This window comes from Ovis canadensis, chromosome 14 (assembly GCF_042477335.2).
Source record: "Ovis canadensis isolate MfBH-ARS-UI-01 breed Bighorn chromosome 14, ARS-UI_OviCan_v2, whole genome shotgun sequence".
Lineage (NCBI taxonomy): Eukaryota > Metazoa > Chordata > Mammalia > Artiodactyla > Bovidae > Ovis > Ovis canadensis.
This window is the reverse complement of record NC_091258.1, coordinates 66,279,325-66,307,263: the sequence shown is the minus strand read 5'-3', so window position 1 is coordinate 66,307,263 and position 27,939 is coordinate 66,279,325. Positions and strand designations below refer to the sequence as shown.

The 27,939-nt window shown below is 50.9% G+C and overlaps 2 protein-coding genes across 3 annotated transcripts; both read left to right on the top strand.

The window, feature by feature from the left end:
• Positions 1 to 328: 328 nt before the first annotated feature.
• Positions 329 to 1,087, top strand: LOC138419553 (echinoderm microtubule-associated protein-like 1). Its single transcript, XM_069552424.1, has 3 exons — positions 329 to 578; positions 671 to 794; positions 979 to 1,087. The coding sequence occupies exons 1-3, from the start codon at positions 386 to 388 to the stop codon at positions 1,085 to 1,087; spliced, it is 426 nt and encodes a 141-aa protein (XP_069408525.1). The 5' UTR covers positions 329 to 385.
• A 1,464-nt stretch (positions 1,088 to 2,551) lies between these two features.
• On the top strand, positions 2,552 to 22,166 carry EML2 (EMAP like 2). Of its 2 annotated transcripts, none has more exons than XM_069549204.1 (19): positions 2,552 to 2,630; positions 3,141 to 3,169; positions 3,371 to 3,500; positions 7,294 to 7,443; positions 8,189 to 8,258; positions 8,366 to 8,476; positions 9,901 to 9,996; positions 10,891 to 11,025; positions 11,784 to 11,883; positions 12,662 to 12,816; positions 13,134 to 13,259; positions 15,417 to 15,548; positions 18,338 to 18,405; positions 18,678 to 18,766; positions 19,001 to 19,098; positions 19,631 to 19,718; positions 20,158 to 20,253; positions 21,317 to 21,447; positions 21,748 to 22,166. In XM_069549204.1, exons 1-19 carry the CDS (start codon positions 2,611 to 2,613, stop codon positions 21,871 to 21,873), a joined length of 1,950 nt encoding a protein of 649 aa, XP_069405305.1. In that variant the 5' UTR covers positions 2,552 to 2,610; the 3' UTR covers positions 21,874 to 22,166. The 2 variants fall into 2 exon arrangements, with proteins under 2 accessions (XP_069405305.1, XP_069405304.1); XM_069549203.1 differs by having other exon boundaries at positions 2,565 to 2,630; positions 3,368 to 3,500.
• The last annotated feature ends 5,773 nt before the right edge of the window (positions 22,167 to 27,939 follow it).

The window sequence follows — 27,939 nt, the reverse complement described above, 5'->3', positions numbered from 1 at the left end:
TCATCCCTAAGATGTTGATATCACTCATAGGTATTTAGCATCTTAGTCATAGAATCTTAAAACCAGAGTCGAGAGGCTCTTGATTTGTAGACTCTCTTAGAAAGTTAGCGAGGAAGGGACTTCCCTAAGGTCACGCCTCCAGGGCGCTGCGGCAGAGAGGAGTGTGCAGGCAAGGGTTGAGAGCCGTGGGGATTTCCTTCCGCTCTTCTTGGCCCACATCCAGGCGTTCCAGCCCCAGGTCGCGGGAGATGAAGGGGGCGTGGCTGCCCCCAGACCTAGCCCCGGGCAGGTGGGAGGGACACTTCCCCTTGGGCGTTGGAGCTCCTGGGTGGCCCTCGCAGTGATCTCTTGCCTTCCAGATGACAATTTGTCGGGCACGAGCGGGATGGAAGTGGACGACCGCGTGTCGGCGCTGGAGCAGCGGCTTCAGCTGCAGGAAGATGAGCTGGCGGTCTTAAAGGCGGCGCTGGCTGACGCGCTGCGTCGCCTGCGGGCATGCGAAGAGCAAGGCGCAGCGCTACGCGCGCGGGGCACCCCCAAGGGCCGGGCTCCTCCTCGCCTAGGCACCACTGCCTCCGGTATCCTCACTAGGCTAGAGGGGTGAGGTGGTCGGGGCTGGGGCCTGGACCTCAGACTCATCCTCTTCTGTCTTCTAACTCCATCTCTCTAGTGTGTCAGCTCCTGAAAGGTCTTCCCACCAGGACGCCCCTCAATGGCTCGGGACCCCCGCGGCGCGTGGGCGGCTATGCCACATCCCCATCCTCCCCCAAAAAGGAGGCGACCTCTGGGCGCAGGTGAGGCGCGGAAGTCGGGATCCATAGCCTCTTCCAAGACCTCGGAGGCTGTTTATATGAAAAGAGATGGACTCGGGTGTCTGAACATCAGCAGGGGAAGGTCCTGAAAAGTTCTCGCCCGCGTCTGGCACTCGTCTGCTGGCTTCGCAGGTTCTGACCCTAACTGTGTGCTCTCTATTAGCAGTGCCCGGCGCTACTTGTCACCAGAGCGCCTCGCCTCGGTGCGCCGCGAGGACCCCCGCAGCCGCACCACATCCTCTAGCAGCAACTGCAGCGCCAAAAAGGAAGGGTAAGTGTCCAAAGCGGGGTCGTACAGCAAAAGGTGGGACCAAGACCTCAGTTAGGCTTAGAAAACGATAGGGAGACTAAGGTGATGCCCCAGGCCACGAGGTAATAACGTAAAGCATGGTCATCTAGTTCTGAAAGCGGAAACGGTGCGGGAGGATCGGAGTGACCAATCTTGAAGCAGCTTGGTAGTAGTGAAAGGCACGGGAAGGCGGAGCCAACATTGAGGGGCGTGGTCAAAGCTTTAGAGGCTGGACTAGAGCGTAGGGGGCACGGATGGTCAGAGTCTCTCGCAAGAGCCTGAGTAGAAGTTAGGGAGGAGCCAGGATTGTGGGCGTGGCTATTAAGGTGAAGGGAGAGTCCGCGTTGAGCCTCCGGGAGGCAGCCAGGTCAGGGCTCTAAGAGGAGTTTCTGCAGGAAATGGGGTAATCAGAGGAACGAGCGTGAAAGGAATTTGAGGGCGTGGCCAGAGGGTAAACTGGGCAGAATCAGAACCTGGGGTGAGAGCAACGGGCTGAGATCATGTGCAGCAGTGTCCGGTGCAAGAAACAGGGATGAGGGGAGCCTGGGCGCTGCCAGGTGGAAATGGGCGCGGTTTGAATTTGAAGGTTGGGTGTGGTCATAGGAGGAGAAGGGGACGACAGAAGATGAGATGGTTAGATGGCATCGCCGACTCGATGGACATAAGTTTGAGCAAGCTCCGGGAATTGTGATGGACAGGGAAGCCTGGCGTGCTGCAGCCCACGGGGCCGCAAAGAGTCGGACACGACTGTGCGACTGAATTGAACTGTGGTCATAGGTGGACGTGGACAGACCTCAGTAGGTCAGCAGGGACTAAGGGTAAAGGTTATCTTGGTCTGCTTGCTTGTCCAGACCTGAAGACGATAGGAGTTTCCATGGGGGAGCTGTCGATTCAGGGGTAGGGTCAGAAGGAGAGGTGGGACTATGATCAGAATGTTGGGAGAGGTCAAGTTCCCAGAGGCCGGGCCAGACAGAATGTCTGGGCGGTGTAAAAACCTAAATGTGGAGTCCCATGCGGTGGGCGAGGTCAAGGCTGGGGGGTGGGGCGGACTAAGGCTGGACCGGAGTCAAAAACCCACACATTTCACCCCACTGAAATAATAGCAAACACGTACACAGAGCTATGTGCCAGGTACTACACAAGGCACTTTACATGAATTAAGCAATTGAAGCTTCACAATCGCCTGAGAGGTTTATTATCCCCAAGTGAAAAGTGAAGAAACCGAGGCAGAGGTTTGGCCACTTGTTCACAACGCTGGGAACTGGCAAAGCTTGGGTTTGAACTCAGGCAGACACGTCCTCGAGTCCGTGTTCTCAAAAAACACTCTCCCTCCCCCAACAAAAGAGCCTGGTGTCAGGACCCCCACAGCCCCGGAACACGAACCTCCGGCTGCGGGGTCTGCCGCGGAGGGCTGGGCAGGGCGCGGCGGCGCGGGCGCCTCCCAGGGCCGGAAGCGGCGGAGCTGGTCCCGGCTCCACCCCCAGCCCAGAAGCGCCGCCAGCCGCCGCCATGAGTAGCTTTGGACCTGGGTGAGACCCTCTTGCACACACCCCCTCCTCCTTGCACTAGCAGGACCCAGACCCGCGGGCATCACCTCTTTCCGTCAGCAAAAAGGAGTGTAGAGACACGCCCCTTCCCTTAAATCCTCACCTCGTCCCTTTGTTAGAAGTTTGGGGCGCTGTGGGACTGGGGGTGGAGAGCGTTGGGAGAACTGTGCTGACAAGAGGGAAGGGTACCTTGTGACTCCCGGCTTCCAGGATCGCGTCCCTGCCACTTCGTGCTGTGTGATCTTTGGCGATCACTGCCTCTCTGGGCCTGTGTCTTAGGCTCTGCAAGATCAACCGAGCAAAGCACACGGCCTGCAGAGAGGCAGCGCTCCGCTCCTTACTCGCCCCCCATCCCCCCATTACTCATTAAAGACCTCGGGAGAGCCGTGGGGTGGGGGAAGTGGTTTCTTCCAGTTTCTGACTTGCCTGCTAATTAGGGCTTTCTTTTCTTTCTTCCCCCCGCCCCGCCCCTTCTTTATCCTTTCCTGACAGCAAAACCAAAGAAGTTATCTTCAGCATGGGTAAGTAGGGAGAATGGGAGGGCCTCGCTGGGGTGAGAGGCCAGAGCTGGAGGTCAGGAAACCTCTTTGACCTCATCCCCACCCCCAACCCCTTCCCTCTTTTACTTAAGAAACATTTAAAAAGTGAAGTCAGAAGGGGAGAGGTTACGGGGTTGCAGGCTGGTGTCAGCACCTGACCTCTGGGAATATGCATCCTAGCAGAGGAGGGCTCGGTGAAAATGTTCCTGAGGGGTCGCCCTGTACCCATGCTGATCCCGGAGGAGCTGGTCCCCACCTACAGCCTGGACACGCGCTCTGAGCTGCCTTCGCGCCGATTCAAGTTGGACTGGGTGTATCCTTTTACTTTAATCTCTTCCTCCGGATACCCCCACCCCCACCCCCCCAATCCGGAAGGGACAGAAGCCCTTCCCTGGGACAGCAGCTAGAGGGAGGGTCTTTGTACGGAAAAGGGACTTCTCAGGCATCTGTGAAGTGAGGGATCAGGAAGAGCCTGGAGTCTGCAGGGAGCAGAGGGAGGCAGATTAGCTCACGTGACTTTTATGCTTCATTAGAGCTCCAGACATTTGCTGAGTGCCCTCTATCTATCAGATTCTCTTCTACACACAGGCTAGGTTCCCTGAGCTCCCTTCTAAAGTGGGGGAGACTGAGGCCAGGGAGTCAACAAATAAGATAATTTCAGCTAAGTAATAAATGCTGGTCATACAGTAACCTAAGCTCAAGTGAGAGGAGTAACTGGGTTTCTCTGAGGAGGGGGCATTTGAGCTGAGAATTGAACATTTAGGGGCCAGGGCTTCTCTGGTGGCTCAGATGGTAAAGAATCTGCCTCCAATGCAGGAGACCTGAGTTTGATCCCTGGATCAGGAAGATCCCCAGAAATGGTTACCCACTCAAGTATTCTTGCCTGGAGAATTCCATGGACAGAGGAGCTGTGTGGGCTACAGTCCATGGGGTCACAAAGAGTCAGACACAACTGAGTGACTAACAGTTTCACTTCACTTTCATAGGAAGAACAGAAGGCACGGCAAGTTCAAGGACACTGTGGCCAGAGTGAGTTTGGTGAATGTGAGAAATGAAAGAAGTTGGCATTGGTTAAGAACCCTGTCTTTGGAGCCTGGCAGAAATAGGTTGAAATGCCAGCCCAGCCTCTGGCTGGCTTTGTGACCCTGGACGAATCACCTTGCCATTTTGTGCCTGATTAGCCTCCTCTGAAAAGTGGGTGTCATGATCTCAGATTCATTAGACTGTGAAACAATGTGCTCATAATATGTGCCCTATAAACAGAAATTGATTAAAATAATAACTAATCACTATTGAGCACATACTGACCATGCCACATGGCACGTGGGATCTTCGTTCCCTGACTAGGGATTGAACGCACGTCCCCTGCATTGGAAGTGTGGAGTCTTAACCACTTGACTGCCAGGGAAGTCCCTATTGAGTGCTTATTGTATGCCAGGCACTGTTCAAAGTTCTTTCAATATAAATACATCGAATAATATCCTTTTCTTTTGTAGGGTTCAGAATATATTTTTATAGCCAGTGTTCTCCAAGAGCCCTCTGAGGCCTGCAGGTTGGGAATGATTACCCTTACTTTCCAGATGAGAAAACTGAGGCCACGAGAGGGGTCCCAGCCCTGTCCTCGGGAGTCAGAGCAGAACTGAGGCCAGAACTCTGACTCTGATCAATATGGTAACTGCACCTAGTCCTTGATGAGACTGTCAACTGCACGGCAGCTTTTTTCAAAACACAAACTGGGGTTTGGGGTTAGCATCCTGGGGACCCACTCCCTGTCCTCCTTTCTTGGCCTTGGTTTTTTCTCTGGAGGAGGCAGGAATAGTTGGAGCCTGGAACCTCTTTAAGGCAGCTGGAAATATTCATAGGAATTGAAGAATACCATGCTGTTATGCCAGGCTTGGTTTGATAAGTGAGCATCAGGAGAAAAGCAGCTGAGACAGCAAAAAGTCCATGTGGGCCTCATTCCCCAGCCCTAAAATGGCTGCAAGGTGAAGCAGTTTCTATGGGGTTGGGATAGGCATATTGATATCCATTCAAATGTTTCGTGAACATTCTGGGACTAAGGACATTCTATTGGACTAAGTAGTCCAACAGTCCCCAAATTAGTATCAACCTGCCTTCCTGGGCTTATAGTCCAGTGTGGGGACAGAATCTATGAAAATGACAACTTAGAGTGGGCAAAGCTGGGATGGGGGAACCAGAGAGGGCAGCCGACCCAGCCTGGGCATCAGGGAAGGCTTCCTGGAGGAGGAGTTACAGAAGAGAGCAAAACAGCCCAGTTTTGGCTGCCATGCAATTCACAGTCTCATCAAGGGCTAGGTGCAGTTACCACATTGATCAGATGAGTAGGATGAGTCCAGCAGACGAAGTGAGACTGAGGCCTGCTCTGAGGATGTGACAGCTGAGAATGGTGGCAGGAAGTGTGTAGTAGGCAAAGGGAATGGTTAGTGCCAAGACCTGGGTGATGGTCATGATCATGGTGTTTTGGGGAAATCCAGCGTCAGAGGGCAGAAGCTAAGACCAGGGGAGGGCAAACAAGGCCAGCAAGAGGAGCTTGGACTTCCTCTTAGGGGAACTGGGGAGCTACAGAAAGTTCTGAACAGAAGAGGGGTCACATTCCTTCAACAAATATTGAACTCATATGTCTGCTGTGTACCAGGGGTACATCAGTAAACAGAATAGATAGAGGTCATGCCCTCCTGGAGCAGGCACTCTAGTTGGGGAGACACAGAATAAGTTAAACAGACGGACTTCCCTGGTGGTCCACTGGTTAAGACGCTGTGCTTCCAATGCAAGGGGCACAAGTTAGATCCCTGGTTGGGGAATTGCCCTGGGATATGGCGAAAACAAAAACAGAACATGTGGGATGCTGATGAATGTACTGCAGGAAAATTAAGAGGGAAGGGGGATGGGGGCACTGAGGGTGTATGGGTTTTCTTTATTTTTTATGATTTTTTTTTTGACGTGGACCATTTTTTTTTAAGTCTTTATTGAATTTGTTACAATATTACTTTTGTTTTATATTTTGGTTATTTGGACCCCAGGCATGTGGGATCTTAGCTCCCTGACCAGGGATCGAACCCGAACCCCCTGCATTGGAAGGGGAAGTCTTAACCACTGGCTTGCCAAGAAGTCTTGAGTTTGCAGGATCTTTTTGGTCAGGCTGCAAGACTTGTAGGATCTTAGTTCCCCAAACAGGGATCAAACCTGGGCCCCGGAAGTGAAAGTGTGACTCCTAACCACTAACCCGACAGGGAATTCCGGTTTGCAGTTTTAAATATCTCAGAACTATTTAAGAGAGGCTGAGAAGGCCTCTCTAAGGAGCTGACAGTTGAGTAGAGAGCCTGAGCAGAGGACACATGAAAACTGACTTAGTGATAATAGGTTTTAACAGGATCCCTCTGGGGAAGAAGGCTAGACAGATTAGTTTCCTGTGGCTGCTCTTAACAAATGCCCACAAACTTGGTGGCTTAAAACAACAGAAAAATCTCACAATTCTGGAGGCTAGAAATCCCTAATCAAGGTGTCAGCAGGGCCACGGTCCCTCTGGAGGTCCTGGGGGGATTTTTCCCCGGCTCCTAGCTTGTGGTGGCTGCTGACAGCCTTTCAGCTCTTCCATCTACTCCAGTCTCACACTGCCTTATCCCACCCAGTGTCAGTGTCCTTTTGTTCTCTGCCTCTTACAAGGACATTTGTCATTGGAGTTAGACAGCCCAGCCAGATAATCCAGGATGATCTCATCTCAAGATCCTTAATTACATTTGCAAAGACTCCTCCAAGTAAGGTCACATTCTCAGTTTCCAGGTGGTAATACTTTGGTGGACACTTTTTTTTCTTCATTATTTGGCCAGGCGGCATGTGGGATATTAGTTCCCTCACCAGGGATTGAACCTGCATCCCCTGTATTGGAAGCTCAGAGTCTTAACCACTGGACTTCCAAGGAAGTCCCACATTAGACATATTTTAGTTGGGGGGAGGGGCGGTTATTCAACCTCCTGCAGGGGTAAGAGTGGAAACAGGAAAACCTAGCTCCCATGACCTTCATCTGGGAGTCAGCCAATAGCTGCAATGAAAAAGACACTCCTTAACTGGCCCCGGGGCATCTCTAGCTATGGTTACCGTGGCCGAGACTGCAGAGCTAACCTTTACCTGCTGCCCACGGGGGAGATAGTGTACTTCGTGGCTTCCGTGGCCGTTCTGTACAGTGTGGAGGAGCAGAGGCAGCGGCACTACCTGGGACACAACGATGACATCAAGTGGTGAGGCCAGGGAGAAGGGTGCCAAATATCTCCCGCACAGGGCATCGAAGGGGAGGTAGGTGGGGCCAGGTCTTCACTTGGCCTGAATTCAGGCAGAAGTCGGGGGAAAACACCGTGGATTAATTATCAGTACTTCAGATGTCCGTGAATTCACTCTGATAACCTGGACTTTTCACTTCTTTTGAAAACTTCAAGCAGACACACCAGACAGTTCTGCAGTGTGTTGGAATCCTGTGGTGGCAGCCACCCTTTCGATGAGTGTGTTCTCTTGGCCATTTGTGGTTCAGGCTTGAGCCCTGTGGGCCCCTGAGTTAGAGGCCAGAGGACTGAGTCTTGCTTCTGAGCCAGGGTACCCAGAGAGTGTTCTCTAATTGTTATTGAAGAACTACATCAATGTTCATTGACTAATTTAGGGGTCCCCAACCTCCAGGATCTAATCCCTGATGATCTGAGATGGAGCTGATGTAATAATAATAGAAATAAAGTGCACAATACATGTAGTGCGCTTGAATTATCCCCAAACCATCTCCCTCTTCCCGGTCTGAAGAATAGTTTTCTTCCACGAAACCAGTCCCGGGGGCCAAAAACGTTGGGGACTGCTGGATTAAAAATAGCTCATTGAGCCCACCCGTGGAATGAATAATCAGGCATCATGACTGGCTGCTGCTGGAGGGGTTCTGGGCTGCTGTCATCCCTGCCCCCAACTCACTCCCTGAGTCTCCTCCACCTGCTCTTCTCTCCTCAGCCTGGCTGTCCACCCTGATATGGTCACCATCGCCACTGGACAGGTGGCAGGCACCACTAAGGAGGGGAAGGTAACAGAGTGAAGCGGGCAGGACCTGGAGGCTGGGATGGAGTTGTGGGGGTGGGGGGTGTCAGGGAGCCAGGCCCCCCAGGTAACTGGCCTCTCTCCTTCCTGCAGCCGCTGCCGCCCCACGTGCGCATCTGGGACTCGGTGTCCCTCTCCACCTTACACGTGCTGGGCCTGGGGGTGTTTGACAGAGCTGTATGCTGTGTGGGCTTTTCTAAATCTGTAAGTCCTGTGCAGGCCTGGCCCTGGGCCCTCTCCTGCCCCTGGTTCCTCTTTGGGTTGGAGGCCACGCCTTCATCGTGACGTCACGGGTTCTGGACACGCCCCCGGCCAAACTCCCGGCCCTCCTGCTCCTCCAGGCTGGGTGCCTGCAGTTGCAGCCTCACCGGCCTGCTCTGGTGACTCAACCGTAAAGAATTCGCTGGCCTATGTGGGTATATGTGGGTTTGATCCCTGGGTCGGGAAGTGGTCAGCCTGCCCCACTATTCTTGCCTGCAAAAGCCCATGGGCAGAGGGGCCTACAGGCTACAGTCTATGGGGTCGCAAGAGTCAGACGCGGCTTAGCAACGAAGCGACAGTAAAACAGCATGTCTGCCCCCAGACAGACTCCGCAATGATCCTTTGTAGATCAGGTAATGCTTTTCACGTTTTCACACCACCTTCCATTCTGGGCTTCCCTGGTGCCTCAGAGGTTAAAGCGTCTGCCTGCAATGCGGGAGACCTGGGTTCGATCCCTGGGTTGGGAAGATCCCCTGGAGAAGGAAATGGCAACCCACTCTAGTACTCTTGTCTGGAGAATCCCATGGACAGAGGAGCTTGGTGGGCTACAGTCCACGGGGTCTCAAAGAGTCGGACACGACTGAGCGACTTCATTTCATCCTGGAAGGATCCTTATCTGTAGGCATTTTAAGCCCTGTGTCTAGCGCAGCGCTGCTCCTAGTACCATCCGGAACATGGGTGTTGGCAGATATGGGGGAGGTAAGCACAAAAATCAAGAGTAAGGCTTTAGTGATTTGTAGAGCAATTTGACATTCCCACACATCCAAGTGTGTGATTGGTGGTTTTTTCCTAAAATCATATTTTACATTTTTATCGCATTTCACCATAGTAGTGGCTGCAGCGAATCAGGAAATAAAAAACAACTGGTCTTCCCACCTACCGTTTAAAAGCCTCACAGGTTTTCTGAAACCTTTGGAGAAATAAAGCTATTTTGTTGCCGGCAAAATCAAAACTAACCTGTGCTTAACTAAAGATATAAAACAGCAACATTGTCCCAACTTTATTAGTTGTTTAACTTCATAGTCATACAAGTCATTACAGATAAAGAGGCAGGTTAGATGCTCTTAGTGAGAATTCCTGAGGGTGTGCTGGTTGCAGAGAAATTGTTGCTGAGGGGAAATTAGGTGAATTTCTTAGGGACTAGTCATTTCAAAAGGAAAACTATAAACAGCCTTTAAAATGTGTGTGGCCCTGGATGGGGAGTGTATTTTAATGTGTTCCATATGCCTTGGGCCAGGGCCTTTGAAAATCTTAAAACAGGCCTGAGTGGCTAATGCCCCAGTGGGCAAGGTATTGGTGTTGGGGGCAGGGAGGCGGGGTAGACCCAGAGCTGTCTGCCCCTCCCCAATCCTCTCTCCTCTTCCTAGAATGGAGGCAACCTCCTGTGTGCAGTAGATGAATCCAACGATCACGTGCTTTCTGTGTGGGACTGGGCCAAGGAGACCAAGGTGGTGGATGTCAAGGTGAAGTAACCCCCTTGTAACCCCCCCCTTTTTTTTTCAATCCTCATTCCTTGGGGTTCCTCTGTGGCGGCCAGATCTCAGTGTTCATGAGTCCAGAGTCAGACTCACCTCGAAGTCCTGGCTTTGCCATTTGCTAGCAATGTGACTTCAGGCAAGTGGCTTGCCCTCTCGGTGCCTCAGTTGCCTCATCTGTAAAATGGGAGTTATGGTAGCATCTACCCTGTAGGGAAAATTTGGCTTTGATGTTGGGATATGGGGTGGGCAGACCAGGCCTAACAGGAGGACCAGTACAGGGTGGCTGCTGCTGTTTCAGTTGCTCTGTGATGTCTAAGATAGACCTTGACTTGCATCTCTGGCTGGTTTTACAGATGAGGAACCCGAGGCAGAGGGGAGAGCTACTTGCCCAAGGTCACATGCTTATTCTGGGCTGGGGGCAAGAGACCTAGAATGGGGGGCCCATGGTCTGGGGAAGAAGTAGTTGAGAGGCTGGGCTCCCAGTGATTTGATTCCAGACGGAGTCTGGCTGTGTGTCCTTAGGCAAGCGACTTCCCCTTTGAGCTTTACTTTGTCATCTGTAATGGGAGGTACTAATGAGCTTTATCTCATAAGGTGCTGTGGGGTTAAATGAGTTGATGGATGTAAAGGGCTTGGCACGGAGCTTGGTGCAAAGTAAGGGCTCTCCACGTGTCTGCCATTAGGTTGGTGAAGAAAGCAATAAAGCTTCACTGGCCCTGCTTCCTGTGCTTTAGCTTGCCTGTATAGGAGAGATATAGGCAAGTCAGTTGTGCAGGACACAACCCACACAGCTGTATTTAGGGCAGTCCTTCCTGAGATGGGTGTGGTGGTCCTGGTGGCTTTGAGGTCCTCATTCTGAATCTCCTCCACCCCTTAAAGTGCTCCAACGAGGCCGTGCTGGTGGCTACTTTCCACCCCACAGATCCCACCATGCTCATCACCTGTGGGAAATCCCACATTTACTTTTGGAACCTGGAGGGGGGCAGCCTGAGCAAGCGGCAGGGCCTCTTTGAGGTGAGTGCCAGGGGTCCCAGGACTGGCTGGCCCTGAGGGAGGCTGGCAGGGACCCCCCAGACAGCTGGAGACACCCCACAGGCTGGAATGTGTAGGGATGCTGAGGTATTGCCTGCTGGGGCATCAGTTCCCTTATTCATACTGGGGATGGTCCTCCTCAACTCTTAAGTTTTGAGGATTCAATGGGATGACGAATATAGCAGCTCCTATCAGATAGTGGATGCTGGGTAAGTGGGTTGCTGTGGTTGTTGATAGTCTGGATAAATAGAGAGGTCGGAGCCTGGTGACCAGGAGAGAGAGAAAAACAGCAGGAACCAGAGGCCCGCCTTTGGTGAGAGTTGGGTCTTCCACCCCAACAGAGGAGGCCCTGAGAATACCAGGCTCAGATGGAGGTGAAATGGAGATATTGAGAAGAAGGTGGGGCAGGGCAGGGAGAGGGACCTAGAGGCGAGGGAAGGAGAGGAGAGGGGTGGGGCAGACGGCAGGGGAAACTGAGGACAGAGACTGGGACAGAAGTCAAGATGAGAGAGAGGAGGGAGGAAGGGAATCTGGGGTGGGGAAGGGAGACAGTGGGGTCAGAAACTCTAGGTGATGTGATGCTCCATGGATGTACACTGGAGACAAGGATGCTCCTCACAGGGCTGCACCTAGAAGCAGGGAGGACGTCCCCCGGACCATGGTCCTGGCTGGTGGTGAGCTCGGGGATGCCACCCGGCTTCAATGACCCTCTGATACCATCCCCTTCTCCCCCACCTTAGAAATACGAGAAACCGAAGTACGTGCTGTGTGTGACCTTTTTGGAGGGTGGCGATGTGGTCACCGGGGACTCTGGGGGGAACCTCTATGTCTGGGGCAAAGGTCAGTGTCACCCCACCATTTGGTCCCCAACCCAGTCCTCCCTGACTCCCTTTGGCTGTGCCTTCCTTCCTCAGACCCTGCTGGAATGTATGATGTGCATGCGTGCGTGCTAAGTCGCTTCAGTCATGTCCAACTCTGTGCGACCCTATGGGCTGTAGCCCGCCAGGCTCCTCTGTCCATGGGATTCTCCAGGCAAGAATACTAGAGTGGGTTGCCATGCCCTCCTCCAGGGGATTTTCCCAACCCAGGGGTCCAAACCACTTATCCTACGTCTCCTGCACTGGCAGGCAGGTTCTTTACCACTAGCACCACCTGGGAAGCCCTGGGTATGATACAACAGGTTAAATCCTTACTTGACCAAGTCTAATGCCTCCATCAAGGTTCAGCTCTATCCCCACCTGCACGAAATCTTCACGTATCCCTTCCCTTGTCCCCTGCAAACCCCTTGGTGGTGATCAAGTTTGAACTGTAAATGAATGGGTTAACCCAGGTTAGACGGATGGAAAAATGGTTTGTTCCAGACAAAGGAATGAATGAATAAGGCAATGAATGAATGTAGGGGTTGTCCTACTCAGTGAATAGGAGAATGAGTAAATGAATACACTGTCTTTCCAGATGGCTTATTAGAACGGATGGTAGGGTGGTTGGGTGGATGGGACGCCAGGTAGAAGAAAAGGTGAGTGAATGGCTGGATGTGGGAGTGAGAGTTTGAGGTGTTTTCTGGGGTCAGTGTGGGGCAGCTTCCGCCTGCTGACCCCTGCCCCTGGCCACCCCGCAGGTGGGAACCGAATCACGCAGGCAGTGCTGGGTGCCCATGATGGCGGCGTGTTTGGGCTCTGCGCCCTGCGGGACGGGACGCTGGTGTCTGGAGGGGGCCGCGATCGGCGGGTGGTCCTCTGGGGTTCCGACTACAGCAAGCTGCAGGAGGTGGAGGTGAGGAGGGGGAGAGGCTCATAGAAAGGTGAGGAATCTCCCACCACGGCACCAGGGCTCCTAGCACTAGACCCTGCTCTCCCAGCCTGTGTCCCCCATCCCCACCCTGCCCTCACCTCTGTTGCTGCTGTTCAGCCACTAAGTTGCATCCGACTCTTTGCGACCCCATGGACTGCACCATGCCAGGCCTCCCTGTCCGTCACTATCTCCTGGAGTTGCCCAAGTTCATGTCCATTGAATCGTTGGTGCTATCCAGCCATCTCACCCCCCACCTCTATGTGTGTTCTAAACATCTGCCCACCGCCACCCCCCTCCAGGTCCCTGAGGACTTCGGCCCTGTGCGCACCGTGGCCGAGGGCCGGGGAGACACGCTGTACGTGGGGACCACCCGCAACTCCATCCTGCAGGGCTCTGTCCACACCGGCTTCTCGCTGCTGGTCCAGGTGAGCATCTCTTATGCACCTGCCCCGCTCCGACCCTACCTGCCTCTCTTCTCTCCTCTGCACCATTCACTTCTCTCTTACCACTCCCATTTCTCCTCACCTCTCTGCCCCATTCCTTATCCTCTGGCCTAGTTAACACCTCTTACCTTCCTTTTACCTGCTTGTGACCTATAACCCCACCCCTGCCCTAAGACTCCTGCCCCAGAACACCCCATGGCCCAGCAGTGGGTTAACTGGTAGCACAGCAGGGGCTTCCCAGGACCTTGCTCCAGCTATGCTGCCCCCTGCTGGTCAGGGCAGTGTGCTGTTTCTGTAAGTGCCCTGGCAGGTTGTCCCACAGGCCCCGGGCCACACACCTTGCAGGTCTCTGGCTCCAGGGCTCAGGAAAGCCCTCCTCAGACGCCCATGCCTCCCTCCTCCCACAACCCTACCCCACATCCAGTTTAAAGAGCCCAGCTACCAAGTGGTGGTCTAGAAGGATGGCTTAGAATATGAATTCTGAAAAAAAAAAAAAGAATATGAATTCTGGATAGACTGCCTGGGGGTGAAAGGCAACCCTGTCGCTCACTCGCTGTGTGATATGAGGCAAATGAGTAACTTCTCTGTGCCTTTATGCGACGAGAGAGTAACACAACTGATCTCACAGGGTTTTATAAGGATTCCGTGAGTCAATTCATATACAGCATTTTGAATGATGCCGGGCACAGAGTAAGTGCACAAAGAGTCTTGGCCAAAACTGCTCCCTGCCGAGACTTCCCTAGTAGTCCAGTGGTTAAGACTCTGACCTTCCATTGTAGAGGGCATGGACAGGTTCGATCCCTGGTCTGGGAACTAAGATTCCCCCATGCTGCATGGCATGGCCAAAAAGAGAAAAAAAAAAAAAGTTCCTTGTTCAGTGGTTTTCCCCTTCCTTCATTCCCGACATGCATTTTCCCTCTTACAAGGTGGCTGAGATCCATGCAACTGAGTTTATATTCCCCCTTCTGGCTCTTTGGGGCTTTCCCAGTGGCCCCGTAGTAAAGAATCTGCCTGCATCACAGGAGACATGGGTTCAATTCCTGGTTCAGGAAGATAGATCCTCTGGAGAAGGAAATGACAACCCACTCCAGTGTTCTTGCCTCGGAAATCCCATGGACAGAGGAGCCTGGCGGGCTAGAGTGCATGGGGTCACAAAGAGCTGGACGTGACTGAGTGACTCAGCACACACGTGTGTGTGAAGAAGATGAAGAAAAACAAGGGCTAGAGAGATTTCTTAGGTGTCCCAAGGCCAGAAGGGACCTTAAAGACCCCTAGTAATAGCATCAATGTTTTACAATATTAGTTATACATATTTTTAAATGTTTTATTCTTTTGGCCACACTGGGCCACTTGTGGGATCTTAATTCCCCCAACCAGGGATTGAACCTGTGCCCTTGAGCAGTGAAAGCGGAGTCCTAACCACTGGACCACCAGGGAATTCCCAAGTTATATATGATTAGTATATTACTAGAATTGTATTATTTAGCATTGATCATTATGCTGCTATCAATAATTACACTTCTGTTGATTATCATAGTTAATTATTTAAATACTATATTAGTAGGATATGTTATTATTACCAATAATAGTCAGCCACTTTCATTTGATGAGCAGTTTGTACCAGCCTCATCCATCTTCCTTGTATTTGCACTTTCCATCCACAATTTGAGTAAGCAGAATGCCATGAGACACATACAGTGATTGGACCCATTTTACAGAAGATGAAACCAAGGCTTCAAGGAGAAGTCACCTGCGCAGGTGACTGCCATAGTCAATAAGTGAGATGTGGTCAGACACCAGGCTGAGTACCCTCCATGGTTTCCCACAACCTTCTGGGCACCATCTGACTCCTAAGATCAAGCTCCTACGCACCATGTCTCCTGCTTCTCATTGTGCAAACTGGAAAGCAGAGGTCTGAGGGGAGGGGGCACATTTGCCTGGAGCCCCCCACTGGGGCAGGGATCTGCCCAATCATTGCCTCCTTCAGATACCCTGGGCAAAGCGTCGTCCCTGGGTCACCTGTGGGGAGAGTGTGTTGCTGAGGCTGGTCCAGCACTTCTTTCTGGCATCAGAGGTGGGGGATGCGGAGGAAAGATCTGGATCGGTGATCTCCATGCTATAACCTCTCCTTCCTGCCAGGGCCACATGGAAGAGCTGTGGGGCCTGGCCACACATCCCAGCCGGGCACAGTTTGTGACGTGTGGGCAGGATAAGCTGGTGCATCTGTGGAGTGTGGAGTCCCACCAGCCCCTGTGGAGTAGGACCATCGAGGTAAGGGGCTGGGGGACTTGATACACCCTTCTAACAGGACCACCTGTCTCAGTGTGTCAGGGATCAAACAGGAACCACACCCAGTGTCTTTCAGCAGAAGGAGATTTAATGAAGGGAACTGAGTGCTTACAAACTCACTTGGGAGGGCTGGGGGGAGTGAGTTCTTGACCGGAAGGAAGCCTAGAACAACACCCCTGACCTGACGTACCTGAGGAGCTGCTGCCTCTTCCACAGTCAGGAAGGTGGGGAGTCAGGAACCACTGGGTTCAAGAAAATGCTGTCCTCATAACTGCGATCCAGGAATCAGGATGCTGTGGTCACTCGAGTGTTGGCTCGAGAGCTATACTGTCTAGTACATGTGGCTATTCCAACTTAAATTAACTTTAAATGTAAGAGTGAAAGGTTCAGTTTCTCCTTTGCACTAACTACATTCCAAACATGTGACTGCATGTGTGTGTACATGCTCAGTTGCTCAGTCATGTCCAACTCCCCTGTCCATGGAATTCTTCAGCCAAGAATACTGGAGTGGGTTGCCATTTCCTTCTCCAGGGGATCTTCCCGACCTAGGGATCGAACCTGCATCTCCTGTGTCTCCTGCATTGCAGGCGGATTCTTTACCTGCTGAGCCAAAACATGCGGCTAGTTGCTACCAAATTGTCAAGTGCAGATACAGAACATCTCCATCGTCGTAGAAAGTTCTGTTGCACTGTCTAGCAAGACAGTGGGGAGATCTAGAGTGACTCAGTGCTGGCTATATTTGCACTGACCAGAAGCAGATCCTCTGTGCCGTTGCCTTTCAAGGCTAGTGACTGCTCAGCTGCACAGCAAATGTTTTCACAACCTAACTGATCAGCAGAAGTGGCAGAGTGGGGCCTCTACTTTGCGTCTTCCAGAGCCCACAGCAGTGTAACTGATTGTTGGACGCAAATCACAGCTGACCCTAGCCGCATGGGCTTCTGGGCAATGTAGTTTTTAAGCTCCCCTGCCTGTGCAGTATGGGAGAGTAGAAAGTCAGTTGTCATAGTCTTCACACCACCTTTTGAGGTTTTGCTCTAGGAATCCAGGGTTACCTGTGATCCTGGAACAGCTGATGGCCTTTCAACTTCTAGGAGTCAGGGATGGTGTGTCCTAGAAATTACTGGGGCCATATGTAATGATCCTCACCTTGGCTGCTAACTGAACACCTGCTATAAGCCAGGTTCCATGTTCAGCACAGCAGTTCTCTAGCCAGGGCATCAGAACCACCTGAGATGTCAGAAACAAAGAATCGAATCGTGAGCTCCAAGCACAGGAAGTCTGATTCAAGAAGTCTGAGTTTGGTCCCAGATTCTGCAGATTGTAACAAGCTCCCTTAGGCTATTCTGATTCAGGCAGTCTCCCTACCATGCTTGAAACTACCTTAGCACTTTACCCACGTCATCTTTTTTTTAAGTTTGTATTGGGGTATAGCCAGTTAATAATGCTGTGGTAGATTCAGGTGAACAGCGAAGGGACTCAGCCATACGTATCCATGTATCCAATCTCCCCCAAACCTAGCTCCCATCCAGGCTGGCAGATAACATCATCTTTTTAACCGCTTCCGCCCCCAACCTCCACAAGGCAGTAGGAATGATGGATCCTCACTTGGAAACAGGCCCAGAAAGGTAAAATCATCAACAAGTGTAATTATGATCATGCTGCTGCTGCTAAGTCGCTTCAGTCGTGTCCGACTCTGTGCGACCCCATAAAACGGCAGCCCACCAGGCTCCCCCGTCCCTGGGATTCTCCTGGCAAGAACACTGGAGTGGGTTGCCATTTCCTTCTCCAATGCATGAAAGTGAAAAGTGAAAATGAAGTCACTCAGTTGTGTCCGACTGTTAGCGACCCCATGGACTGCAGCCCACCAGGCTCCTCCACCCATGGGATTTTCCAGGCAAGAGTACTAGAGTGGGGTGCCATTTCCTTCTCCAATGCATGAAAGTGAAAAGTGAAAGTGAAGTCGCTCAGTCGTGTCCGACTGTTAGCGACCCCATGGACTGCAGCCTACCAGGCTCCTCCGTCCATGGGATTTTCCAGGCAAGAGCACTGGAGTGGGGTGCCATTGCCTTCCCCAAATTACGATCATAGGTGACCTTTATTGAGTGCTTCCTGTGGGCCATCTTGCTTACCATTCTCAGGGCTTTACACCTTGCATATAACAGTCCTGGGAAGTGTGTGTGTTTATGTTCTCCATTTGAGACAACCACAGCCAAAGTGGAGAAACCTATTTGATGTCACATACTAGGAAGTGTCAGAGCCACTGTTTGAAGCCAGGTCTGATTCCATGGTGTTCTGTTGCCTGTAAATCAACCAAATCCCCCCCATACCCACACCCCAATTAAATATCTTTTTGCTAGAGATAAAGATGCGGGGAAACAGGCACTCAGACACAGCTGGTATAATTATAAGCTGATATAATTTTATGGCAATCAGATTGACACGATATATCAAAAGTCTTAGGAATGTGGACAGTCTTGATCCCAACAGTCTCATGTCTAGAAAAGTCCCTAAGGAGATCATCTTGGGTGAATAAAACTGTGGGAATTTAGAACAGGAGTGATAAAGGATCCAGAGTCCACAGTGATAGGAGGAATGTTTTCTGTTCGAGCCAACATGTTAAAGGGAAGGAGAGTGTTTTCTAAGTGCGGCAGGGGGTTACCAGAGGGCAGCAGAGGGAAGTGAGAGCCCTTAAGCAGGCTCCGAGGCCGGGAAGGTGGGCCAGATGGACGGGGACCCCAGCTTCCAGCCCCGTTTCTTCTCTCCCTCCTCAGGATCCTGCCCGCTCTGCCGGCTTCCACCCCAGTGGCTCTGTCCTGGCCATCGGCACAGTGACTGGCAGGTAACACTGATGGGCATTTGGGGTGGGCTTCTGTGCTCCCCCCAGGAACTATCCCTTGATTCCCCCCTCCTTCCCTATTGCCCCAAAGCCTACAGAGAACGGTAATTAGGTCCCAGCTGGTTGCCAGGACTTGATCTCCCATCATTCCTCTTTGGGAGTCCACTTTCTCCCACGTCTTTCTGGGGTCCCTCCCTCAAGGCCCCCACAGATTGCCACCCCTCTCTACCAGATCAGCTCACCCCTCCTCCCCCCACCACGCCTTCTCCTTAAAGATGGCTGCTGCTGGACACGGAGACCCATGACCTGGTGGCCATCCATACTGATGGGAATGAACAGATCTCAGTGGTCAGCTTCTCTCCCGGTAAGGAACGCGACTGGGGATGCTGGAGAGGCAGGGCCTGGGAACAGAAAAGCTGGTTTACAGGCAGGAGGAAGGGTTGGAGCCTGTGTGGCGCCGGCCTAAGGGTGGGGCCAGGACTGTGGTAGGGATGGAGCTCGGGACTACTGAGTTGTCTGGGATAGTGGGGGGGCTGAATCTGAGAGAGGAGGGGGTAGAACCTGGGTGCTTCCTCATAGCCCCCTCCCCCTCCCCCAGACGGGGCGTACCTGGCCGTGGGCTCCCACGACAACTTGGTGTACGTGTACACGGTGGACCAAGGCGGCCGCAAGGTCAGCCGCTTGGGCAAGTGCTCGGTGAGTGGGCCATGGCCCCCAGCCCGCGCCGCCACCCCGTCCGGGGGGTGCAGGATTAACCAGTTTTCTACCTCAAGGGAGCGCAGCTTCAACACTCAACTGACTGCCCTGATTACGTCTAGGAGTCTTAGCTGGGCACACACACATTTACCCTCTCCTGTGTTTTAAGCCGGCCCTTTGTGTAGCCCCGCCCCTCACATTCTAAGCCCGCCCCTTCGTGTAGCCCCGCCCCTCACGTTCTAAACACACCCTCTGTGTTATAGCCCAGCCCGTTGCATTCAAAGCCCGCCCCCTCTGTGTCTAGCTCGGCCCACTTGTTCTAAACTCCCCATGTGTTCGAAGCCCTCCTTGTCTAGCCCTGCCCATCACGGTCTGCCCCTGCCCATGGTAGTCTGGCCCCACACTCCAAAGGCTTGTGTACCCTTCCTCTAGACCCCTCGTGTTTTCACTCTACCTCCATATTTTGCCTTCCCCCCATCCTGGGCGGATCCTGCCCTTTCCAGCTCTAACCCATCCCTTCCCTCCCCTGCAGGGCCATTCCAGTTTTATCACCCACCTGGATTGGGCCCAGGACAGCAGCTGCTTTGTCACCAACTCTGGGGACTACGAGATTCTGTACTGTGAGTTCTCTGAAACCCAAAGGCACGCCTCCCTCAGCCTCTCCACTGCAGCATGTGCGATTTGCATAGCCTTCCCTGGGTTCTGGCAGAAAAGGCAGGGCATTCAAGTCCCTCTCCTTTGGCTGGTGTATTCAGGGGCTGATCTATTGGGCTGGTCTCCTGACTTCTGGTTTCCTCCCTGGTGGACCCAGCTTTTAACCAATTCCTCCCCTCCCTGGTTGGATGGGTTGGGTACAGGTTTCTAAGCAGATACCCTTGCTCTGGCCTTAGGGTGTCATCACCTCCCAGGATCTAGTCCCCTCAGCCAGCCTGAAGAGGTAGAATAAGCCCTGGGACCTTAACCTCCTGTCTCGGACCTCAGTGTCCACTGTCTGTGAAATGGGTGTGTTGTCAGTAGTTCTTTATGCTCTGAACATCTCTCCTCCATTTTCTGCCCCAGGGGATTCATCTACCTGTAAGCAGATCACTACTGCTGAAACTGTGAGGAATGTGGAATGGGCCACGGCTACTTGTGTCTTAGGGTTTGGGGTGTTTGGTAAGTTGTGGAATGGACAGAGTCTTGCTGAGGACAGGAGTTCTGAGAAATATCCCTGACTGGTGGTTTTTGCAGCCTCTTATTACCAGGCTGGGAAACTCATTCCTTTACCCATGTGAGCAGACATATTTGTGTCAGAGGGAAGAGGAGGGTGAGATGACTGTTCAAGGTAGCTGTAGTGAAATGAGAACAAATGAGGGGTGGTGCCTGGCTCAGAGAGATTTGCACAGCCTGTGTCCCAGGCATGAGTTCATTCAGGCATTAATGTACTCAACACATACTCCCTGAGCATCTCTCTGCACAGCTGGGCAGTGCCGAGACCCAGTGGTGACCGTGACAGCCCTGGCCTTGCCATCGTGGGACTCACAATCCAGTGGGCAAGATAGACCTGTCCCCAGACAACCCAGAATAGATCGGTCGGAGGCAGGGAACTCCAGAGAGGACATCTGGCCCCAGTCTAGGAGGGAGTCAGGGAGGACTTCCTGGAGGAAGGGACGTCCAAATTGGGCCCTGCAGGATGAGGAGTTACATTCCAGTGTGGTGAAGAAGGAAAGCAAAGGGAATAATAGCCATGTGTAAAAGCCCAGAGGTGACAGAGCTTACTATTTGGAGAAATGCAAGAAGGCAGGATGGCTAAGTCATTGCAGAGTTCAAGGGAAGCACTGGTGAGGGCAAGGCTGGAGCAGTGTGAGGGGCCTGGCAGAGCACAGGGGTCATGGTGAGAAGCCTGGACAGTGGAAGGGTTTTTGTTTTGTTTGGGCCACGTTGTGTGGCTTATGGGATCTTTGTTCCTCAACCAGGGCTTGAACTCAGGCCCTTGGCAGTGACAGCATGGAGTCCTAACCACTGGGTCACCAGGGAATTCCCCATGAGAAGGTTTTGAATGATGGAAGATAGGGTCAGATACACATTTCCAAAAGATTATTCCAACTCTCATCCCTGGCTAGAGACAGGCTAGATGAGAGGAAGGCAGGGAGGCTGCAGCTGGGGCCTGCTCGCCTTGGGGTTTCCTGGCCCCAACTGACATCTTACCATCACCACTCACCCCCAATCTTTTCCTCAGGGATCTGGTCCGAGGGAGCGGATGGTACTGACATCAATGCTGTGGCCCGCTCCCATGATGGGAAGTTGCTGGCTTCGGCTGATGACTTTGGCAAAGTCCACCTGTTCAGCTTCCCCTGCTGTCAGCCTCGAGTGAGTCCCTGTGGGGGCTGGCAGGGTGGAGGTACCAAGCAGCCCTTTCCGGATCTCAGTTTCCCATCTATACAAAGAGGGCAGTGACTGGATCCCAAAGGCCTTTCTTAACTTGAAACTTGACAAATTTCTGAGTCTGTAGTGCTAAAGCCCTGAGCATCTGCATTATGAAACCTTTGGTTCTGTTATCCTGTTAACTCAAGAAATATTTATTGAGTACCTACTATACACTGGGGCACACGGAATACAGCAGTGGACAAGACAGGTGACTCCTTTTCTTTCCTTCTTCCCCTATCACAGGCCCTCAGCCACAAATACGGCGGACACAGCAGCCATGTGACAAACGTGGCCTTCTTGTGGGATGACAGCATGGCCCTAACCACGGGGGGCAAGGACACCAGCGTGCTACAGTGGCGGGTGGTCTGAACTGAGGAGGGTGGGGTTCCCAGGAACATGGGGCACAGGTAGAGTCAGGTGGTGAGGCTGCAATTTTATTTTCGGGAGATGTCTATTGCCGAGTAGAGTAATATATACCCAGAGTATGTCTATAGCAAAGGGGGTTATGGGGGTGGGTGGGTGGACTGACAGACAGAAGTCTCTATTTATCAGGGTGGGAAGAGGGGTCACATTGATTTGGGGGAGCCATTAGAGTGTTTGGTTCAGAGTGTTTTTTAAGTTTATTATTTTATATCATCCAGAAATAAAAACATGTGCACTGAGGTGGAGTTTCAGGGTCTGTGTATGGGTGTATCCATAGATTGAGTGTGTCTATAAGTATGTGTGCGTGTATTAGTGTTTGTCATGAGAGACCATTATTAGGTCTTAATTGGTCTTTAAGCTTGATAGAAACCAAGCTAGCTCTAACTTAAGCCAAAGGAGTACCCAGTTGGCCGACATACCCAAACAAGGAAAGGCAGTTGTCCCCTCTGGCTTTCAGGACCCATGAACCAAGGGTTTGAGGGCAATCAAGGTATTCCATACCTTCTCTGATCTTCTGCAAGCCAGCATTTTCCTCTGGGAACAGTAGTCTCCACTCAACAGAAGGATGGCACCCGGCAGCTTGAACCCCAAGCCCAAAAATCCCAGAGAAGGGCTATGATTGGCCCGTCTGCAAATCAGTCAACTTGGACTGTTGGTTGGTCTACTGTGATTGGCTAGTTCCACTTATTTGCCGACCAGTCCTGGACCAATGATTGTGGCCAGGAAGATGGAATCATTAAAAACATGGAAGCCTCATTTGAACCATAGGGTTGAAATAGGGCAAGGAAAGTTTTCAGAGAAGTGGAGTGATGACACTATAGAGATCTGGTGGATGAGGTATGAGCGTTCTGCATTACAAAAGACAGAAACCTAATTTCATCCAGCAGAAACAATAAGAAGCAATTGCCAGGTCGTGAAACTGAGTAGTCCAGGAGGGGTCTAGCTGGACTGTGGTAATTGGGTTTCTCCCATCTGGGATTTCTCAATTTTTTTAATCTGTAATCTTGAGCAAATTTTGAACTTTAACCTTTTACTGATGTGTTGATACGTTACATTCAGAAAAGTACCCTCATCATAAATGTACAAAAACAATCGGATCCCATCCATGCAGCCATCTCCCAGGTGATGACATAGAACATCCCCAGCCCCCAGAAAGCCCCCTTGAGTCCCTTCCTAGTCCTTGCTCCCCTCTCCCCTCAATAATCACTACCCTACTCCTCACACCATAGAACACTTTTACCCATTTTTGAACTTTAAATCAGAGATCAGCAAACTTTCCAGAAAGGGCCAGTTAGTAAATATTTTAGACTTAAGAAGCCACCCAGTCTCTGTCCCAAGTAACTCTGACCTTGGCCGTGTGAAAGTGACCACAGACAACACGTGAATGAATGAGCTTGGCAGTGTTCAAATAAAGCTATTTATGGATACCGAAACTTGAGTTCCGCAACATTTTTGCTGTGTCATGAGATACCATTGTTTTAGTCTCATTGTGGTTTTGTTTGTTTGTTTGTTTGTTTGTTTTTTAGGATCAGAATACTTTAATAAGATATCAGTGTCAAAATACATTTCCTTATAAAGTTAAGCTCCCATATAGTAATAACATTGTCAGTAGGAATTTGACAAAATAATAATGTTCACGAAATCATTATGTTGATAGATAAGGTTAATATGAAGCTTGGAATATTTTTTCAGAGTGTTTTAGTAAAACTGCAAGGGTAAAATGCCCTTAATGCTGAGGCAAACACAGAAAATCAAACACCAGTGCTTACACGTCAGTAGCCCTTCAGGTTGTGCTGCCCACTGTGCGTGAGGCAGGGCTGCGGTGCTAAAGTACAATTTGAGCAACACAAATATGATTTGGGCGACACAGTGACTAGGTAATTTTTCTTTTGAAACTTAACTTTTGTTTTGGGCAATAAGTTCATCCAGCCTTACCAGATTCTCGGTTTGCTGTGCTTTGCTTTGTGTGTTTCTAGAAACTTTGTCATTGTACCCATGATGGAAAAGTTCCATGTGGCTGCTGCTGCTGCTGCTAAGTCACCTCAGTCATGTCTGATTCTGTGCAACCCCATAGACGGCAGCCTACCATCCCTGGGATTCTCCAGGCAAGAACACTGGAGTGGGTTGCCATTTCCTTCTCCTCTCATTGTGTTTAGAAGTGTGAAACCATCTTAGCTCATGGGCCATACAAAGATGGGCAGTAGATACAATTTGGTCCACAGTGGTACTGACAGTTTGCCCACTTTTGCTTTAAATCAGAGCATATGAACTTAAATCAGAGAGTATGAGCTTCCCTGGAGGCTCAGAGGTTAAAGCGTCTGCCTGCAATGCAGTGAGACCTGGGTTCAATCCCTGGGTTGGGAAGATCACCTGGAGAAGGCAATGGCAACCCACTCCAGTATTCTTGCCTGGAGAATCCCATGGATGGAGGAGACTGGTGGGCTACAGTCCACGGGGTCGCAAAGAGGCGGACATGACTGAGAGACTTCACTTTCATGAACTCTTGGGATCTGGCTTCTCCCCTGGAGTGGAGTTCTTAACCTCTCAAGGCTTCAGTCTCCTGGTGTATAAAATAGAAGTTAATAATAGCACCTGCCCCCTAGGGGTGCTGTGAAAATGACTTAAATACCTGCGGCAAGCTTAGGACAGGGCCTGACACATAAAAAGCCTTCTAGAAATGTTGGCTGATTATTTTTACACTTGAGAACACAGACACCGTGAATGCAGGCATTCTGCCAGGCCACATGATAACAAAGGCAGAGGAAGTCTTTCCCTCATAGTGTTCCTGTCTCCAGGGGAATCAGATTGGCTCAGCTTGGATCCTGTGCCCAGTCTCTATGGCCTAGGGCAGCAGTCCCTAACCTTTTTGGCACTAGGGGACTGACTTTGTGGAAGACAATTTTTCCACGGACCAGGGTAGGGGGGTGGTTTGGAGATGATTCAGGTGCATTACGCTTACTGTGCATTTTATTATTACATCAGCTCCACCTCAGATCATCAGGCATTAGATCCCAGAGGTTGGGGATCCCTGGCCTAGGGGCTAGGGTCATGTGATTGGCCAGGCCTGGGTCATTTGCTCATCTCTTTGCTTAGGAAGGGGTTGATGTATGATACTTGGGACTGACAGCACCTACACCTCATGGAATGGCAGGGGAGTTCTTTCAGAGGAAGGGAGGTGGGGAAACACATGAGCAGGAGATGGAGATTACCAGCCACCTCAGCCTATTTACGTCAAGGTGAGTGACACACCGGAGGGCAGGGTCAGCAACGTTTCTGGGAGTTTGAAGACCCCTATCTCCAGTATCCATTGTTTCAGCACAAAGCTTTTCAAAGTTTAATGGTTTAGCAGGACTTCCCTGGTGGTCTAGTAGCTAGGACTTTATGTTTCCAATGGTGGGGGCCTGGGTTTGATACCTGGTCAGGGAATTAGACACTACATGCTGCAACTAAGATCCAGTGTGGCCAAATAATTAAAAATAAAATACTTTCTTAAAAAAAGAGTTCAAAGAAGAGTTAAAAAAACTTAATTGCTTAAAACACAACCATTTTGCTATGACTTATGGTTTGGTGTTAGCCATTCACACATGATGAAAGTTTGGATTGTGTCCATCTTCTGCTATTGTGAATAATGCTGTGATAAATATTTACACGCATGCATGCGTGCTAAGTTGCTTCAGTTACATTTGACTTTTTATGACCCTATGGACTGTAGCCCATACGGCTCCTCTGTCCATGGGATTCTCCAGGCAAGACTACTGGAGTTGTTATGCCCTCCTCCAGGGGATCTTCGTGACCCAGGGATTGAACCCATGTCTCTTACATCTCCTGTGTTGGCAGGCGTGCTCTTTACTACTACCACCACCTGGGAAGCCCAGACATTAGTATTAGTATACAAGATGTTATTTGGACATATGTTTTCATTTCTCTTGGGTATATACCTAGGTGTAGAATTACTGGGCCATATGTCAATTCTATGTTTAACTTTTTGAGAAACCTCTGTGTGTATGCGGTTTTACTTAAACAATTCTGAAATAACTATAGACTCAGGAAGTTGCCAACATAGTACAGAGAGGTCCTCTATACCCTTCATCCAGTCTCCCTCCAGTGGTAACATCTTATGCAACTATACTACACTGTCAAACTTGGAAACTGGCCCTGGTGAATCTGCAGACGTTATTCAGATTTAACCTGTTTTATACGTCTTCTTGTGTGTATGTGTGTGTGCAGTTTTATCACATGTATGGATTTTTTTCAGGAGGATTCGAGAAAGGGTTATAAATTCCCTTTCGTTTCTGCAGTATTTCCAAATTATACTTGCTGTTTATATATAAGTATGTTTGCTCTCTGGTCTTTGGCTAGTTAACAAGCCCTAATAAGTACAATGAGTTCTGTCATCTGGGCTGAACATACTTCAGGTATGGGACGATATTCTAAAGAAGTCCTTAAATTAGTGATAGGATACCCTGCTTGATAACATCTAGTTTCAGTTTTGAAGTAGTATATTAGTCAAAGAAAACCCCAGAGAAACAGAGCCAGTGGGGTTTATATATTATAAGGAATTGGTTCACTCAATTGTGGAAACTGACAAGTCCCAAGATCTGTTGGGTCAATCAGCAAACTGGAGAACTAGCAGAGGCAGAGAGGCAGTTTCCAGCCTGAGTTATTCTCATGAAGTGCTTAGAATGGTACTTTGACTGTAGTAAGTGGTCATTAAATGTTAGCTGCCCTTATTTTCCCCTCGTTTTTGATCTTCCTTTTTAAGCCAACATCTCCTGTCCCCATCTCTTATCTCCAGCCACTTGCATCGCCAGTCCTTTCCCTTCCCTGTGACATTTCATGCCTCTGAGCTTCAGCACATGCTGTTCCTTCCCTGCTAGTGCACCCTTCTGAACTTGTCCATCCAGAAAACTCCCATTCGATAGGCAGAGCCCAGCAATCATATCCCGACTCCAGACCCCTAGGTTTTCGATCAAACTCTTCTTTCCTGGGGTCAAAGTCTCCTTTCGTGTCCTCCAGCTTTTTGACCCTTCCCTACTGTCCAAGTTCTAGGGAAGGAAGTGGTCCAGCTCCATCAAAGCATCCCTTTCCCTGGGTCTTGGTGCTCTGGCGCCCCCTCGTGCCCAGCCTCAGACCTGCGTGGAAAAATATGCCTAGAAAGTTCTGGGAGAATAGTGCAGGTGCTGGGAAAGATTGAAGGCCGGAGGAGAAGAGGACGACAAAGGATGAGATGTTTGGATGGCATCACCGACTCAATGGACACGAGTTTGGGTAAGCTCCGGGAGTTGGTGATGGACAGGGAGGCCTGGCGTGCTGCAGTTCATAGTGTCGCAAAGAGTCGGACACGACTGAGCGACTGAATTGAACTGAACTGAGTGCAGGTGATTCTCCACAGTGCACCCAAGGGGTCACTCTCAGCCTTTCTCCTCCAGCTATGGGTACTGTGAGAGTGCCCTGTGTGGACTCCATGCATGAGAGTCCATTGGTTGGGTTCTTCCCGTTACAAGCGCTGACAGGAAATCTGAAGGTCAGAAGTGGGGGAGGAGGTTGGAGTATTTATTTTCCAGGCCTCTCTCTGCATCCCTGCAGTTTTGCCTGTGGCTGTGTTCTCTGTCTAGAGCTATAGCTCCTCTTGTGGCTCAGACGGTAAAGAACCTGCCTGCAGTGTGGGAGACCTGGATTCAGTCTCTGAGTCAGGAAAATCCCCCAGAGAAGAGAATGGCAATTCCATGGACAGAGGAGTCTGCCAGGTTACAGCCCACAGGGTGGCAAAGAGTTGGTGCTACTGAAGCTATTCAGTGCACAAGCTCTCTGAATGGCTACCTGTTTCCTGCCAGGGTCCTAACTGAATCACATTATAAACTTAGGGTGAGTCCATGAGAGAAAGGGACCCTCACCCATCAGGGCATCTCAGAGTTTCTCTTTAGAAGGACCTTGGGGTGGCCAAGGAGCTGATGGGAGGACTTGTCTGAAAGCTTTACATGGGGTTATTTGTGGAGAGGGGCTAAATTCTTC